The 18788-nt window shown below is 40.3% G+C and overlaps 1 protein-coding gene across 2 annotated transcripts in view; it reads left to right on the forward strand.

Annotated features, from left to right (window-relative positions):
* The window catches only part of pcxa (pyruvate carboxylase a), a 188635-nt gene that overhangs the window by 14284 nt on the left and 155563 nt on the right, over positions 1 to 18788 (forward strand). For both annotated transcript variants that reach the window (XM_072661594.1, XM_072661595.1), the window contains exons 6-7: positions 481 to 598; positions 1132 to 1283. In XM_072661594.1, coding sequence (XP_072517695.1) covers positions 481 to 598; positions 1132 to 1283 — 270 coding nt within the window. The remainder of the gene's footprint in view (positions 1 to 480; positions 599 to 1131; positions 1284 to 18788) is intronic.

Below are 18788 nucleotides of genomic sequence, written 5' to 3' on the forward strand. Positions count from 1 at the left end.
TATAAATACAAAATATATATATTTCATAAAATTTACCCACTGAGCTCAACAGCAACCACCCTGTGTTCACATCGCTAAATAAAATTGCTGATATACCAGTAGGCTTTGTAAAGAGTGATCTACGGGAGGACTTTAGCAAGATTATTCATTTGCGTTTAAAAAAAGATTAACGCCTTAAAGTTTAGATTAAAAGTTGCAGATTAATCATGTGCGTTAACTTTGACACTAAAATATACAATACAGAAATATGCAGAAGTAAACAGCTGGTGTGCAATGTACAGATGAACGTTGTTAAGTGTCAAGTATGCATAACTCTGCAAGCACTGACTGTGTGTATGCAGTAAATAGATACACAATTACATATTCATACATTTACCATATACAACCATTAACACAGGGAGACAATGTAAACGCATCAGTGCAATGTTCATGGCTGTTTGTTTGTTTGTTTGTTTGTTTGTTTGTTTGTTTGATGTGTAGGAGCTGGAAGAGAACTACCAGCGGGCCTACTCCGAAGCCTTGGCTGCTTTTGGTAATGGAGCCCTGTTTGTGGAGAAGTTCATTGAGAAGCCCAGACACATTGAGGTGCAAATCCTGGGTGAGTTGGGTACATTTTAGTAGCTTATCCAGCCGTGCTCTCTTGGCTTTAAAGAGCTTAAAAAGCTCTGCTTTCAGCCCATTGTTTTACGACAGCTTTTATGGGCGTGTCCCCCGTCCTTTAATTATACCTCTGTCAGGAAATGGAGGATGTTTTTCGAGCTCTTTCTCTCTCTGAATTTTAATTTGCTTTCTGACGGCGAATGAAAATTACATGCACAGCGAATTGTCAAAGCGAGAGTTTTGCAACTTTTTATGTCGCTGTCTGACATTTGTTGTAACTGTTAATTAACACACAGCTACTCAGATGTTTGCATAGTGAGCGGTGGAGATCAGATGGTGCCTGTTCCATGATCGACAGATTAAGTCTTTTGTTAATTAGGAAGAGGCAATCATTCTCGCAAGATGCTTTGTCAAGATATTAACAGATGGTTATGACTGCAGTAACAGATTGCGTTATAATGGTTCTTGTGATGAGCAGTCGGCCCCGGTCTTTGACTCATCTGTCTGTCTGCAATGTGTCGTGTTTCGCAGGAGACAAGTATGGTAACGTGATTCACCTGTATGAGAGGGACTGCTCTATCCAGAGGCGACACCAGAAGGTGGTGGAGATTGCCCCAGCAACACAGCTAGACCCTCATCTACGAGACAGGCTAACCGCAGACTCGGTCAACCTGGCCAAACTGGTAATACTCAGTGCTCATTTTGTTCAGACTTGTTTGGATCCTTGTGAAATTGGATACAAATAGTATTTAATTTCTCACATGTGAGAACCACATTCAGCTCATACATTCTTTGGAATGCGCATTAATGGTCCTTAAAATTGGCATTGGATTCTTTACAACTATGTGGACATTTTTCCCAACTTCTGGACACTTTTACTTACTTTTTTAAACTAAAACTAGTACATTTAATCTAAGACACACATTTTATTTCTCGCTCTAGTTACAATACAAATACAAATGTATTTTTTAAAGCAATTTTGCCTCATATTTCCATTAAGTCAAAAGCAAACTCACCATAGACAGAACTTGTTGATGGGGGAAAAAATCAATTTATTTTGCTTTTATTGTAATTTTTCAGAATTTTTGGTACTTTCAGAAATAATTTTCCATTGTATGAAAACCTGGTACTTAAGGACAACAAAATGAATTAATTTAATGCATCATTTAACATTTTTTCCGTCAACATGGGTTCTATTTAGCACAAAAACAATGAACCAATTTTCTTAAGAACCAAATGTAAGGGATTTTCCTTATATTTGAAGAAGCATTCAACCAGACAAAGAACCATTTAAGCACCCAAATGTTTCTTTATTTTAATGTAGTTCAGTATATGGGCTTTAAAGCACTCAGCTTCTTACTTCCTCTGCACTTTGGAACTGAACTCCACACCTGCACGCCAGCTAAGGTCTCAGGCTCTTGACATGCCCTTCTCTAAAAACCCAAGCATGCTCATAAGGCTGCATGTTTCTGCTTTAGTGCCTTTGCCTCTGCCTCTTAGTGCTGGAACAAGCTTGACATATAGACTCAGCCCTTCAGGCAGTACTCCGGCAGTCTTTCAGTATCTCCCGCTATAGTTTGGCCTTCAGTGTTTGCCTTCTAGCTCTGCATCATCACAGCCATGACATGACCTTTCTCAAAAGTCTAGTACTGGAGGTCATGCAGTGTAAATAAATCGAACTGCATTATTTCTGAAGAGTAGTTACAAAGCAGTACGTTTACTACATCTAACAATTTAAAACTTAGAAGTCTGGGTGAAGCAGAGCTCTGAGCGGGGAAATTACTAAACTGTGCTTGATTGTCCTTATCTATAATGGCATCTGTGAAAGAGTGGGATGTATATTAGGCAGCAAGTGAACAGTCAGTTCTTGAAGCTAGTCAAAATGGTCACATGTAAGAATCTCCGGTAAAAGGCACGATAACTAGTTCAGAGAATCTTCAAAACATCAGGCAATGATCCAAGAAACAAACCACCTGTAAATCAGTGATCTTCCAGGACTTACAAGATCTGCTGCTAACGTCTTGGTGCCAGATACCACAGGACTCCTGCAGAGGTCTTGTGCAGTCCATGCCTCGAATGCTTAGATGTGCAGCACAAGGGGGCCTACTCAGTATTAGGCAGGTGGTGTTCATGTTATGGCTATGGGTTCTTCAGTGAAGGCTTCACATAGAATCATAACATCTCCACCGTTGGTGGATCTACCTTCTGTGGATGTTTGCAGATATAGAAGCAATCTTAAAAGGTTCCGTACAGTCCCATAAAAAGATAACTTATTTTTGGTGCTATATAGAACCCTTTTCGCTTAGAATGCAGGTATTATCGAACACGCTTGCACGGACGGCACTCTGCTGCCTAGCTTTTGTGAAGGCCGTTGGGTGGAAATCCGCAAATCCACTGGCTGTGTGCCTAGTTCTGAGTGATTTCATATCTGTAAGTGCGCACCCACGCAGCCACTCATAGGCTATTCTGCAGCAACTCTTTCAGCACTGTGCCTTGCCTTGTTTTGGATAATATTCAACCCTTGCACATTCCTACGAACATTTTATTTTATTTATTATTAATTTTTTACATCCATAACCTTCATCTTCCTTTTTGCAGTGTCAAAGAAACAGTGACTCACTTTCTTAACTGCAAGGTCTGGCACAGTTTCTACTCGCCCTATTGAAAATATTTCCCCATTTACGCAGTATACTCACTCTCGCTCTCTCTCCCTCGCTCTCTCACACTCCCTCTCTCTGTCCTTTTCTCCCCCTCTCTCTCTCTCCCTCTCTCTCTCTCTTTCTGTGGTCAGTGCTGTATTCTAAAGAATTTTTGTTCTCCTGCTTTCAAACAGTAGAAGATACATGAAAGGGCTCCTCAAAGCATTCACACTTTTGAAGTCTGTTGTGTTCGCGTTCCTCAGAAGTTTCTGCTTGTTAACGCTTCTTTATTTATTTAATTTTTGGAGGCAGCAAGTGACACACACTGTGATCATGGTAGGAGTGTGCATGGAGAATGTACAGTAGGGGAAAAAAGCAAATGCACTTCGAGGAATTATAGTAAGCCTGTAGGGTCAGAACGGTGCTTGGACCCCTGTCCACTGATCACAGGTTACAGTACATGCTTGTCGACACCAGATGGCACTGGTGGTGCTGTAACCATGAGGCCTAGGAATTACAGCGTCCCATTGAAAAGACACTGAACCAAGGCAAGAGCTTTTTTTTTTTTTTTTTTGCCGACCTGAGCAGTGAATCGACACTGATTGTCATTGTGCGGTGCAATTGGATTATAGCGTGATTGGGGAAAGCTCTAACAGATCAACGCTAGGCTTAGTGCTGCACGTGACTGCTCTCTCATTCTGATCTGCTCATTAGGCGTGGTGCACTGGGTCATATCGCTGAACTGATCGCTCTTCGTTTAGGTGACAGCGTGCCACTATCTCCTCTAGGCCCTCAAACAATGCCAGTGTAGAGATAACCTGCACACAGACGTGCTCGTACACACTTGCGCTAATGACATGCCCAAGGAGTGATCATACATTATTATGTAGTGTACAAACAAAACTCACACAAACACACATAGACATTTAGATCTCTCCGGACACCAAATATGCCTTTCTGCTTCGATCAACTATTTATTATTTTTAGGTCTGTACAGGTATAATGACACCACTTTTGCATGATTCCTCTTTTTGTTTTTTGATACATATACTAAAACTGAGTATAGTCTGATGCTCATTATTATATATTTTTTTTTATTTCCCCCAAATTATTAAACCTCCATGTTTAGAATTAGACATTTCCATGTCAGTGATCTACGCTGGCCAAAGTATCTTGTTCAAACTGTTCCATAAAGCCCTACAGGACACAATAAGCAACAATAGATTGTGTCACTTTAAAGTAAAAGGTTAATGGCAAATCAAGTTCACATAATTTATGACCCCAGATGCAGTCAGTCAGCCAAGACATGTTTGGTATCTGAAGCTGAAGCTATGCGCCAATTGTAGAGGGGTGCAGTAAATTTTGAGGGGTAACTGTGCAAATGATTTGACACCACATGGCTGATTCTGCAGTCAGTGAACTGACCGATGATCAAATCCTTTACAATAGAATTGTTAAAGATATAAACAGCATGAAAGGTTTGCTGTGTGCTTCTTACAGCATTTTATATATATATATATATATATATATATATATATATATATATATATATATATATATATATATATATATATATATATATATACACACAGTCATGCCCGAAAGTATTCATACCCCTGTCAAAGTTTGACTTAAATTTACTTTTATTTAACCAGAAATTATATTTTTGCCTGGAAATGACACAGGCATCTCCCAGGAGATAACACAATGATGTACAAGAGGCATCATTGTGGGAAAAAATATTTCTCAGCTTTTATACACATTTGAACATAAAGTGGCATGTCCAAAATTATTCATACCCTTCTCAATAATTAATAGAAAAGCCTTTATTGGCTATTACAGCAATCAAACGCTTCCTGTAATTGCTGACCAGCTTTTTGCATGTCTCCACTGGTATTTTTGCCCATTCATCTTTAGTGATGAGCTCCAACTCTTTGAGGTTCGAGGGTCTCCTTGCCATCACCCTGATCTTTAGCTCCCTCCACAGATTCTCAATTGGATTCAAGTCAGGACTCTGGCTGGGCCACTGCAAAACATTAATGTTTTTGTCTGCTAACCATTTCTTCACCACTTTGGCTGTGTGTTTTGGGTCGTTGTCGTGCTGAAATGTCCACCGGTTCCCAAGGCCAAGTTTCTCTGCAGACTGCCTGATGTTGTTGTTGAGAATCTTGATGTATTGCTCTTTTTTCATGGTGCCATTTACTGCGATCAAGTTCCCTGGTCCATTGGCTGAAAAACACCCCCAAAACATTAGGTTCCCACCACCATGTTTGACAGTGGGGATGGTGTTCTTAGGGTTGAAGGCTTCTCCTTTTTTACGCCAAATGGTGCACACATCATTGTGGCCAAACAATTCAATTTTTGTGTCATCTGACCATAAAACAGAACACCAGAAGTCTTCTTCTTTGTCCAGATGAGCATTTGCAAAGGTCAAGCGGGCTTTTGTGTGCCTTTTCTGGAGAAGTGGTGTCCTCCTTGGCCTGCGTCCGTGGAACCCAGCAGTGTGCAGTGTCCGTTGAACTGTCTGCCTTGAGATGTCGCCACCAGCAGAGTCCAGATTCACCAGGATGGCCTTGGTGGTGATCCTTGGATTTTTCTTCACCTCTCTCACTATTCTCCTGGCCAGCACAGGTGTCACTTTTGGCTTCCGACCACATCTTCTGAGATTTTCCACAGTGCGGAACTTCTTGTATTTTTTAATAATACTTTGCACTGTAGCCACTGGAACTTGAAAACATTTTGATATGGCTTTATAGCCCTTTCCTGACTTGTGAGCGGCCACAATGCACAGCCGCAGGTCCTTAGTGAGCTCCTTTGTCTTAGCCATGACTGTCCACAAACCAACTGCAGAGAGCTGCTGTTTTTTTCCTGTTGAGTTGATTAAAACAGCTGTTCCCAATGAATCAGGGTAATTAGGATGCTTTAAAACAGCTTGGACTATTTGGAATGGTATAGAACTTTGGATTTTCCCATATACTGTGACAGTTTTCAAAGGGTATGAATAATTTTGGACATGCCACTTTTTGTTCAAATGTGTATAAAAGCTGAGAAATACTTTTTCCCACAATGATGCCTCTTGTACATCATCGTGTTATCTCCTGGGAGATGCCTGTGTCGTTTCAAGGCAAAAATATAACTTCTGGTTAAATAAAAGTAAATTTAAGTCAAACTTTGCCAGGGCATGACTGTATATGTATGTATGTATGTATATATATATATATATATATATATATATATATATATATATATATATATATATATATATATATATATAATATGCATGCAAAAAGGAATAATTAACTTAGCCGAATGTTTAATTGCTAAACATTTTGCTGAATCATATAATTTTATAATATTTTATCATTTGTTTATTTGATTTTTCGCTGAACTGTTCCTTTCAACTGACACAACCTAATGTCGGTTAAGCATTGATTGCCTGTATGTGTGTATGTATTGGTGTATACATATGTGAATATATGTATGTGTATATCAATGTATATATTAGGAATTATATTTTTTGCAGAAAAATTCCTTTAACCACCAAAGCAGCTGACATTTTCTATAGTTTCACTTGGTCCTTTCACATTTGTTTTCTTCAGGTATTGCCCGATACTGATAGCGCTGATTAGATAAGTGCCTCCTGTAATCGGTATTAACAGATTAATGGTCATTTATGCTGCTCTAATGACCTGATATGGGGAAACTCTGTCCACGTGGGCTGGCATTCAAACCACTGTGCAGTATTTGCTGGTTCTGTGCGCTGATAAAGATTTCTATACACTGCAAATAGATGAGGTTGTGTCAGATTTTATTAAATCACTATTAACCCTGCTGTGTATTTATTTCCCTCCCTTTAATGGCCTGCGTAGGAGACCTTTATCTCTTTGTCTTGCCTATAGCAGTTTTGGCTGCCTGTGTATCGTTGCTGTCACACAAAAACTTTTGATGGAAGTCAGCGTAAAAAGTTTTTATTCCAAGTCATTCTGGATCATTTCTATTGGTCCGTTCATCGTGAAATCACAATGTTAAGACCTTCTGCCAGATATACCTTATTTCAGAAAGTGAAAAAAAGCAAAAATGGATAGACCAGGTCATTGCATGACAGAGACTGTTTATAATATATACTTCACATTTTGTAAAAAAGTGTCAGTGGCTGTCTGTAATGAACAAAGCTCTCGCTAATCTGTAGTTGAAGGACACACAGTACTATTCGGCCTGTTTTGAGTAGCACACATCCATCAGGCTGGCTGGTGTGGGGCTTAAACTGTGAAGTGTAAAAGAAGGCCTTTTTTTAAAAGGAGACTGATATGCCTGATAAATTAACAGGCTTTTTTGCTCCAGTCACATGGTCCTTTTGTATCGATGAAGCTGTGCTTCTTCACAGGGTCTGAGTATGGCTGCTTGTTCAGTCCGTCCGATCGGCACTTTAGCTACAAAATCGATTTCTGGCACAAGGCTGTTTCTTTTGAAAAGCCAATTTAAAACCCAAGCAGTCGAGCCACATTCAAAACCCGTAGCTTTAACGATGCCCATTTAATGTTTGGCCGCCAATTTCTGATGATTTTATAACGACCGTTAAACAAAACCTAAATGTAAAAAAGATCTGTGTGCTTCTTGCAGGGGGGAGGGGCGATAGTTGAAGGCGGGAAAAATTCATTACCTCCGACTGAAGGGGTTTGAGATGGACGTGATGCTGATTGATGGTTAGTTTTGGAGTGTGTGCTGCTGTTAATGTGTCTGCACAACTTTTAATGGTCTTCCCATTCCTCATTTAGTAAGCTCATTTAGATTTCCTGTTTTTCACTAAGAATGCAATTTGCAAATGTCATGGTCTGCAGCAATTACTGAGCATTTGGCTCACTGCATTAAAAGAGACCGAAAGAGAGAGCGAGAGGAAACGAGAGAGACAGGGAGTGAGAGACAGTGAGCGCGAGAGAGTACAAGCACCTTCTGGCCTTCTGTGGACTTTCACTTTTCTTACTATTCTGTTAAATAGTGAGTAGGGCACACATTAAAGCATCTGCTGTTTATGGATGTGCTCATGCATACATTCCACGAATAACCAACAACAGGTTGTGTCACTTTAAAGGAATAGTTCAGCGAAAAATCAAATGAGGGTGATTTATCACTTAACCCAGATTCATCTGATGAGCAAGAGATGTTTCATGTCTGAAGTTTGCTTTTTTTAGTTTTCAACAAGAGATTCTGTGCTAACACTGCTAACAAACACTGGACTTAGGTTGTCACCAATCTTGTCTTTGTAAATACACACTCAAAAATATCTCAACCCAAACATAATGAATGCAAGACATTTGTGTTTGTTTGGCGCAGGCAAATGGTTGCGATTTGGAGCACAGTGTGAATGTGTTTAATTTATAAATAAAAGTTTACACATAAAAGTTCAGTTTCCAAGCTAAACGGAACTTCAGTTTCAGCTTAAATGTCAAATGTCTTTTCAGTATATTTTTTTATTCAGTATATTTTTCAGTATATTTTTCAATTCTATTCTGTTGAATCCTGAGCAAGGCATGCATTTAAAGCCCTGCTGTTTATGGAGATGCTAATAGGCTACCCAGATAACATGTCCATGTTGGGCCTGTATAGGAAGCCCAACTGGGAACCAGAAAGTTTTGTCCATGGGTTGTCCCAGTGTTGGCCCCACATATGGATGCCCACCAGAATCAAAGATCAGGTGGACCAGAAGGGGTTAAACATGGGCCACGTCTTGGTTGTACGCTGCACAAACCCCTTTATCCCACTTTCTGCCCATGTGAGCCCCGCATGAACATGTTGGCCTGGTACAAACACAATATGTCCAAATGTTTGTGGACACACCTTCTGAATGCACTATTCACCTATTGCTGATGTACATGCAGATTGTCTAGTCCCTGTAGAGAAGTACTGCCAATAGAATAGGCCTCTTTTGAGCAGATAAAAAAGAACTTATTGCCAGATGTGGACTAGAAGGGTCTTAGGCCCCCTAACACTGAGCTGTGGACCAGTGGATCTGAGTTCTCTGGAATGATGGTGCTCCATCCAATAATTTTAGGATGAGATGGTGTGATCATCCAACATCCTGACATCACTGACACACTTGCCACTGAATGCGATCAAATCCTCACAGCAGTGCTCCGAAATCTTGTAGAAAGCTTTCCCTGGACAGTAGAGACGGGCACATTGAAGCAGGACATTGTATATATCCCTTGTAAATAGTGTACATGCTCACTTGCTCGCACGCTCACACACACACACACACAAACAGCACACATATTTTGAGGCACTGTGCTCAGGCTTCTGAACATAAATACACGCTAATTTATGCATCCAGTAGATCCGGTTATAGAAGGTGAAGATAAACATGCATAATTCGAGGCTATTCAGTGCTGCTAGAATCTGCTCAGTAAATACAGCACAATACACGCATATCAAACCTGTCATTCAAGCAGTCAGCCTTATCTTCAGTCTCTCAGACACATGCTGACAGTAGGTAGTGCATACACACACAAACAAGCTGCCTTAAATGTAAATAATAACCACAGACCACTGCATTCACCCCTATTCGTTCTGCTGATTGATTAATACATAGGGAAAAATAACCACATTAATGCTTGTGTGAGCGTGCACGTGTTTATAAGTGAGAAATGAGAGGACCTGGTGAAAGGCGAGATTGAGAGATGAAATTCCTCCCCATCTGTTCCGTCATATGGCGGCGTAAAGAGAAGAGGAAAGCTAAGACGGAGATAACACTTGGCTTGGCTCGGCTGGGCTCGGCTTGCAGATTTCTCAGTACCATAGCCACAATCCCATTTGAGCTCCGACATGCTCAGACGGCTGGAGCCTTTCTGAACCTCTTTAGTATTTGTAGAGCGCAGCTCATCAGAACACTGCCATTACGCACACTATAGGTCTGATATTTTTGAGCCAAATGGCTTATCAGTCATATCTGCGCCATGCTATTGTTGGCCTCAGGCACTCATTTGGATGGCTAAATCTCCATATTGCGATTTACCCGAGCAGCCAGAGGTTTCATAAGTCTACAGTGGGACTTGATGAGGAAGGTTTCTGGACAAAACCGCTGGGTGATGCACTGTTGTCTGTGAAAACGGACAAAAATCTAGACAAAATATAAGCTTCACATTGGATGCCTTATTTATTTATTTATTTATTTATTTATTTATTTTTTGGGGCTGACAGTGTACTTCTGTTATCTGTATAGAGGCAGAAGTACACAGCAGGTCATACAGTGTCTGGACCCATGTGATCAAGTCTATTTCATTTTCTGAGATTATCCAAGATTTGAGCGTGAACAGTTCATGCTCTTAAACTGACAGGCATGTGCAGAAGTGAAGTCCTGTATGTTAGGTTTCGGGTTTCATCTTTGCCTGCATCACAGAAGCATTCCAGAAGTTTCAGTGGCAGAAAGCCTTATTACAGAGAACGGTTTGAGCTTGCTGTAAACCTCATCTTTAAGCTTTTATCATTTTTATTGTCCCTGTGGCAGCATTCAGACACTTCTATAGAGTTCTCCAAACATGGAGCGGTAGCAATATGTGCTTTCTAATTTCGTCTGAACAGAGACCTCACCCCAAATATCTGTTGCCTCGCTATCCCACCACTGAAAACCTCCCTCACTGCTGTCATCCATTTCCCTTCTCCTCAGCACGCATTTATGACTAATGTTGCGTTGGATTGATGTAAAGGTCTTATGACTGAGTTGCATTGCCATGTATTAGTTATGTATCAGATTTCAGTACCACATAAGTGGCCCAAATCAGCATTGAAAATGTCCTATTCAGTTTTGCCGTTCACACTGCCACACAAATGATACTGTGTCATGTGACCATAAGATCGGATTTGGGCCTCTTTTATCTGCTGTGTGAACGTAGCCTAAGATCTAGTCCAACACTAATAGAAAAATACTCCAGACCCCATACACAACTTAATCGGCTGTCAGCTGCGTGTCTGGAACAAAATCAGTATGGATTTCGTTATATTATAAAGAAATGGTATCCTTCGCTGCTAAGAAGACTAAAACTAAATGGAGATGGTATGATGGCACTTATCTCTTTTCCGATGCTTATATTGAAACCTCATATATCAGCCAAAACTGATTCAACAGTGGTATGCAAACATTTGGGCACCCCTGGTCAAAATGTCTGTTTTTGTGAATAGCAAGTGAGTAGAGGATGAACTGATTTCCAAAAGGCACGAAGTTGAACGAAACACTTCAATATTTATCAAGGTTAGTGACTTATTTTACAATTTTAAAGCAAGGACCAAAAGTAATGGCACACCATGCAAAACGTTTGGGCACTCCAGGAGGTTTCAGCTCTGAGAAAACTCTTCTCAAAGTCTGAGGCCTTAATTACCTTTTCAGGGCTAAGGCTTGTTCAGTCATCATTGAGACTTCTCAAACCTTGAGGTCAAGTTGAGGTCTGGAACACCAGGAAAACTTTCTGAGAGAACTGCTCGTAGGATTGCTAGAAATACTAATCATAATCCCTCTTTGACTGCACTTTTCTACTGTGCAGCAACACCTGCAGTAATATGACCTTTTATGGAAGAGTCCTTAACTTTATGCCTTTTGGAAGTCTGGCCATCTTTTACTCGTTTAACTATTCCCAGTATCTGATATTTAGCTCAAGGGTTGCCCAAATGTTGCATGCCGCTGTATCCTTAAATACTACTAAGCTTCAAAATGAGCTTAATTAGAGCACTTTACTTGAGCATCTAAAAGTAGGGTGTCATGCTGAAGCTACGCAAACACTCTACTACCCCACAGGACGAGACTGCAAACAGCATCATACCACACTGTGTGTGTGTGTGTGTGTGTGTGTGTGTGTGTGTGTGTGTGTGTGTGTGTGTCTGCTATTTCAGACTAGACTGGTTACTTTATGGTTTATTTTTTATTTTTTCCCTCTTATTGTAATTTTATTCATTTTATTTGTCCTTATGTTAAAACCACCCTGTCAAGTGACCACTGACTCATTCCAGAAATGGCTCAATCCCTCCTAACAGACAACGTAATGAATCACACAGTTGAAAGATGTCTTTGCATGATTCTCTGTTTATAGCTGGCAAATGTCTGCAAGTAAATGCTTACCGAAGATGATGACGACGCACCGTTTTGTCCTCTGCTTCATAAAGCTTGAGCTTGGCTAGCATTTTTTTATTACTTCTTTAGCATATGTATTTCTAAATATTTACTACTGGAAATTGGGAAAGAAGTGTCTGCTAAGGTTACGTCATGTTTAGAGCGGGCAGATGGTGGGAAATGATGAAAAGACCGCTTCCGGTGTTGCTCCAGCCTTACAGCATTCAACACCGCATCGTGGAAAAGCTTCAGTAAGCAGTTGTTTTGTGTGGGCCGTCCTCAGACGCGTGGAGCCGAAGCCGAAGTTTTTCCATCCCTAAAAAAAAGAAATCTTGTGTTTGTTGGTGCGAAGTTGCCACAATAACTTGCAGTCATGCCATGAGGTTCACTTGCTGTTGAGGTAATTTGAGTCAGTGAACTGACTGATTAAAACATGCAGAGTCTGTCTTTTAAGAACCACTGCATGCTTCATTATACTCTTTTTGGTGGATTATTTCATACAGGAAGGTATGACTTCTTTTTCAGTCCTTTTCAAAGCATGCACGTGTGTGTCCGCAGCAAAGGCTCCACACAAATCCGAGAGAAAGCCTGCCTTCATCATGTTTCATCATCTGCCCTTATTAGAGGAACCAGAATGCCATGTTTGATAAGTCAGTATTCATGTTGGGTCGTTTAGAGAACCAATACAAATTAATTCCCTTTGAATTGACCTTTATCAGGCATTAAAATGTGATACCAGTAGGCCTTTGAAATATGAACCATGAGATATGGGATTAGGAAGAGGCTGTTGAGTATGTGCTCCAGTCATGGGCATAGTTTCCATGGACACTTTTCAGAAGGGATACTTTTTGTTTGTTTGTTTGTTTGTTTGTTTGTAACACAGAATTTTAACTGACTGCTAAAATCTGTCTGTATGAAGTACACAATCACTGTGGATAAAAATCTGGAAGATATTTTAAATATGCCATAAAGAAACTGCTTTTGGTTACAGAAAGTAGCATTTTAAGATCTTGGATTGTGAAAAATCTTTAAATTGAAAAAGAAGTATTACATTATGTTTAGATTCTTTAAACTGTTTAAGGGTTCCTCAAATTCGCACACAATTTTTAAAATGTATTTATTTATTTAACCTTTTGAAGTCCAATCCTTGATGTTTCTATTAATGTCTTTGTGATAATACAGAAAGCACAGAAATACGGTTTAAACATTTCCTGAATCTGTAGAGCTCATTACGAGATCGTAGGTGACTCGCATATGGAGCCACAAGGCTATGAAGATGGGTCAAGATACTCGTCTATGCCTCTCCCCATTTCTAACTGGTGGATTTGCTTGTTAGTGATCTGTTTCTTATCTCTAATGGGTGAATTTGTGCGTATGGTTTTGTGTTAAATTGACCAATAGACACTCAGACACTGCTTTTTACATGCTGTTTATATACACATCCCACTACTTTGTGAAGCTAAGACTCTGGTAAACCCATTTCAAGCACCAGACTATTCATCTAAATGAGAAAAAAGAAATTTAGTTTTGCAGGTTTAGGGTCAGAGTATCCCTTCACACTGTGCTCTATGTCGCATGTGGTCTCATTATAGAGAGAGTTGAGATGGTTCTTAACATCAAATATCAAATATTATTTAATATGCAAATGCCTTTAATGGCAAATTTAACTCCAACATGGTTCTCATGCTCTATGGCATTGTTTAAAAAAACCCTTTGCAGTACCTTTATTTTTAAGGCTGCACCATACCACAAACTAGAGCTGTGTATTTAATTAAGTTCAATTCAGTTCATCTTTATTGTCAATATACTAATACAGGGTTATATAGTACAATGAAACTCTGTACAATGAAACTCAATGAAGGCTAAGTCTCCGGTGCAGAAAAAGTAGGACATGATACAATAGTATAAGGATGAGACAAAACACGAGACAGGTTACATAGACAATAAATATACAAATATTTGTTTGTATATTGGCAAGAACCTGGCGATAGCATATGCAATACTTATAATAAATACCTTTCAATATTGTAAAGTCTTGCTTAGTGTTTTGCAATATAATATTTGTTTATTTATTTTGTTTTGGGGAAAACTACTTTTACGCTCACTTTTACTTTTTATACCAGTGTCTGACTCCAATCTATACTGTGATTTTTGAGTTTTGATACAGTATTGTAAAACACAGCATGATACTGTGATACAACGATTTTTCCTTATCTCTAACAAACACTCATACAATGATTCCATTGAACAGCTCTCTACTACTGTAACTTATTAAACCTGGACCCAGACCACAAAACCATGGTATGCACCGTGGTTGAACATTACAGAAAGAAAGATGTCAATCAATCTAATTTCAGATGAATTTTTCTTTTTTTTTTTGTCCTCCTGTAAGTTACATCTTGCTGTAACCTAAAAATAGATTTTCCCACCACACGTTTATACTTTTGTACCAAATAACACTGAAAAGCTTTGAAAGAGTAAAGTGTGACAGAAAGGGGTATTTCATCCTAAACTGGCTCCCGCGCTGTCTGCTATCAAGCTTAGCAAGACGGTCGTTTGCCTGTGTGGTGTGGCGGTGTGGGCATGTGATGCTTGATGGACCCTGTAAAGGATGGTGGAGACGACACATTTTCAGTGTTTAATTCATGTCCATGATTAACGTATCTTAATGGGACAGTATATTATCTTTCATGAGTAGTTGAAAGTTGCTGTGATTTCTGCCTTTATGCAAAAGCATGGCAAATACTTGTCAATGCGTGGCAATAGGCTGAATATGGACATGACATTACTTAAATATAAAATATTTGAAATCTGTTACTAAAACTCATCTGTCGTGTCTGTGTGTGTGTGTGTGTGTGTGTGTGTATATGTGTGTATATATATATATATATATATATATATATATATATATATATATATATATATATATATATATATATATATATATATATATATACACACACATATATATATATATATATATATATATATATATATATATATATATATATATATATATATATATACAGTCATGCCCGAAAGTATTCATACCCCTGTCAAAGTTTGACTTAAATTTACTTTTATTTAACCAGAAATTATATTTTTGCCTGGAAATGACACAGGCATCTCCCAGGAGATAACACGATGATGTACAAGAGGCATCATTGTGGGAAAAAATATTTCTCAGCTTTTATACACATTTGAACATAAAGTGGCATGTCCAAAATTATTCATACCCTTCTCAATAATTAATAGAAAAGCCTTTATTGGCTATTACAGCAATCAAACGCTTCCTGTAATTGCTGACCAGCTTTTTGCATGTCTCCACTGGTATTTTTGCCCATTCATCTTTAGTGATGAGCTCCAACTCTTTGAGGTTCGAGGGTCTCCTTGCCATCACTCTGATCTTTAGCTCCCTCCACAGATTCTCAATTGGATTCAAGTCAGGACTCTGGCTGGGCCACTGCAAAACATTAATGTTTTTGTCTGCTAACCATTTCTTCACCACTTTGGCTGTGTGTTTTGGGTCGTTGTCGTGCTGAAATGTAGAATAGTGCACCAGATCCTTTTCATTTATTTATTTGTTTATTTTTCTGTTTGTCAGATTTATTTTTTCCCAATTTCATCCCAGTTTGGTACTGCCAGTTAACCCACCTGCTCATGACTTCTCCTAGGAACCACTGGGAGCGGGAAGGACTTAACACATGTCTCTTCCTATATATGATACGCCAACCTCTATCCTCTTTTTGTTGGGCAGCCGACCCACTCAAGGGAAAGCGCCGGGTCCCTAGCTCCAGCTAGCAGACACCTGTGCTGGCCAACATCACTTAAGAGAGTACTCCGGCTGCTGATGACAAAGTGGCATGGCTTGAGATTTGAACTCTCTAACCCCCGGGGGATAGTGGTAGCACATTAGATTGCTGAGTCACTCAGAGTCCATCTCCAGATCCATTTATTAATAACATTCTGCCCTGTCAAAACAACTCCTTCCTATAGGTTCTGCCTTACTTCCATCAGTCTTTGCACATGGGTTACACTGTATCCTCCAGATGACTGCAAGCACCAAACCTTAATGTCTGTACAGCCATCGTACCATTTTGCAAGGTCCAAATGTCCTCGTTATAATGGGGAAAACAATGAAGTTATTCAGCCAATCCAGTTATTCAGCCAACTCCTCTTAAGCCTGGTAAAACAAAGGTGTGGGCATGTGCAGGTGTGCGTAGTGGTGACTGTGTGTCCCCTTCACTCCTGAAAGCAAAACTACGCCCTTGGCTACAGTAGAAAAAGAACATCATAGCTGCTCTGTGCCATCTTATGGATGCAGCACATCCTGTCGACCTTCAAAGGCGTTCTCTGTTCCTCTCCTCTCTCTCTCTCTCTCTTTCTATTCCTGCTTTCTAATCCCTCCACTTGTGTGTCTCTCTCCCCCCCCCCTCCCTCGCTCCTGTGAGTCTCATTGCTTAATTGGCTCAGAGCTCGGAGCAGCGACGATCGGTGTGAAATTTGATTTAGCGCAGACTGATCTTAATGTCTCTTACCCCCAAGACAGGCCCAGTGTTTTCCGCAGAGTCAGGGAGACTGGGAGGGGGGTGAGCGTCCTTAGTGAAAAGAGGGAGGTTGTTCGGAATGAAAATGTGAAAATGAGCTGCCCTGTTCTTCTGTTTCTCTCTGGATCTCTTCTGTTTTTCTGGCCCGGGGTGCCGTCAGGCTTTGGTGTTGCTTCCCCTGTCGAAAAGGTAACTACATTAAGGCACAGCGTGCAGCGAGCAAGACGAATGTTCGTTCACCAAACACGACACCAATTATCCCAAAGGCGCATGTTTTCATCCCACCCCAACCCCTCCACTCATTTATTTATTTATTTTTTTTTTCCGTGAAAGGTAAAGCCTCATAAATTGCAGCAGTTGTTGTTGCCGTTCCAGGAAAATGAAAACGTGTATGCTTGGCGGAAACGAATGCAGTTGCAATTTGTCAGGATTTTTATTTATTTATTTACAGATGGACAAAAACTGAACAAGGCCCTTAAAATTAAATGCTGTTAACATGGGATGGGGTTGGGTGAAGACCTCCCTGTGGAAATCAGTTTTAACTTGTTTTGTGGCAGTAGTTGCTATGGAGACAGCTGCAGGTTTCCTAATGCCTTGAGCACAGGTTGGGGATCACAGCCTTGACATGGATCCGTCGCCACATTTTGTTCCGCAAACACACATTAATCTCTTTAACAATCTCTTCCCCCCCCCCCCCCACACACACACACACACGCGCACACACACCCCGTTCTGCTTTAGCAATTACTTTCCTCTTAGCGTTCGAGTGTGAGATTTCCTGTTTGGACAGATATCTGGATTTCTATTAACTATAAACTGGTAAGTAATAAACTGTAGAGAGTAGAAGAGTTTGTATACGAAACACATCCAGTGATCAAAGGTTTTGCGGACAGTTGCGGACAATTGTGGTGAGCAGAACAGAATCTCAGAATGCACAACACATCCAGCACTGGGTCCTTTGCTGTTGTGTAACTCATCTGCCTATGTCGGGTTCCACTTGTGTCCGGCAAGAGCAGAAAGCTGAGGCTGCAGTGGGCACAGATTCCCTGGAACTGAACAGTAGAAGACTGTGGTCTGATGAATCTGGATTTCTGCTGAGGCGCACAGATGGTAGGGTCAGAATTTGGCACAGACAGCGTGAATCTGTGGACCCAACCTGCCATGTGTCAACAGGTCTGTCTGGTGGAGGTGGTGTAATGATGTGGGGAATGGTGTTTTTCTTTTTTTTTTTTTTTTTCCTCTTTGCACACTGTGAGCCTGTTCATACCTGTCAGTCATCACTTGATCGCCACAGGCTATCTGAGTATTTTTGCTGCCATGTGCGTCCTTTCCTGACCACAATTGACCTTTTGGCTTATCTTGTGATTTCTCGTTCCAGCATGATAACTCGCCCACATCACGTCTTCGACTGGTTTCATGAACATGACATTGAGTTCAGTGATCTTCCCATTCCCTGGATCCGATTCCAATAGAACACTTTTGGAATGTGGTAGAATGGGTCCAATGTCCACGTGGGCCAGAATCTCAAAAAAATATATAATTGGAATTCATTCCATGAGGAATTGGGGCTGAGAATTAAGGGAGTACTGGTCGGTATACATCTAATTGTGTGTATCTGTCTGTCTACCTGTCTTATCTTTCTCCTTTATTTTCTCTCACTTTCTCTCTGTCGGTCTGTCTACCACATCTCCTGTTCCACCATGTATTGCTTCTTTTATGGCTGAGCATGGATGCATGTGACTCCCTGGACTACTGAGTGTTTCACATCATCCAGCAATGTTGGTGCTGTGGTGCTGTGAAGTAATTACAAATTGTATCAAGCTGTGAAACTTGTAATTACTCATTTCCCTCACCCCCATCCCCCCTCTTTATTCCCCCCAGTGGAATGCCATCTGTCCTCCACACTCC

This window comes from Salminus brasiliensis, chromosome 18 (genome assembly GCF_030463535.1).
Source record: "Salminus brasiliensis chromosome 18, fSalBra1.hap2, whole genome shotgun sequence".
Lineage (NCBI taxonomy): Eukaryota > Metazoa > Chordata > Actinopteri > Characiformes > Bryconidae > Salminus > Salminus brasiliensis.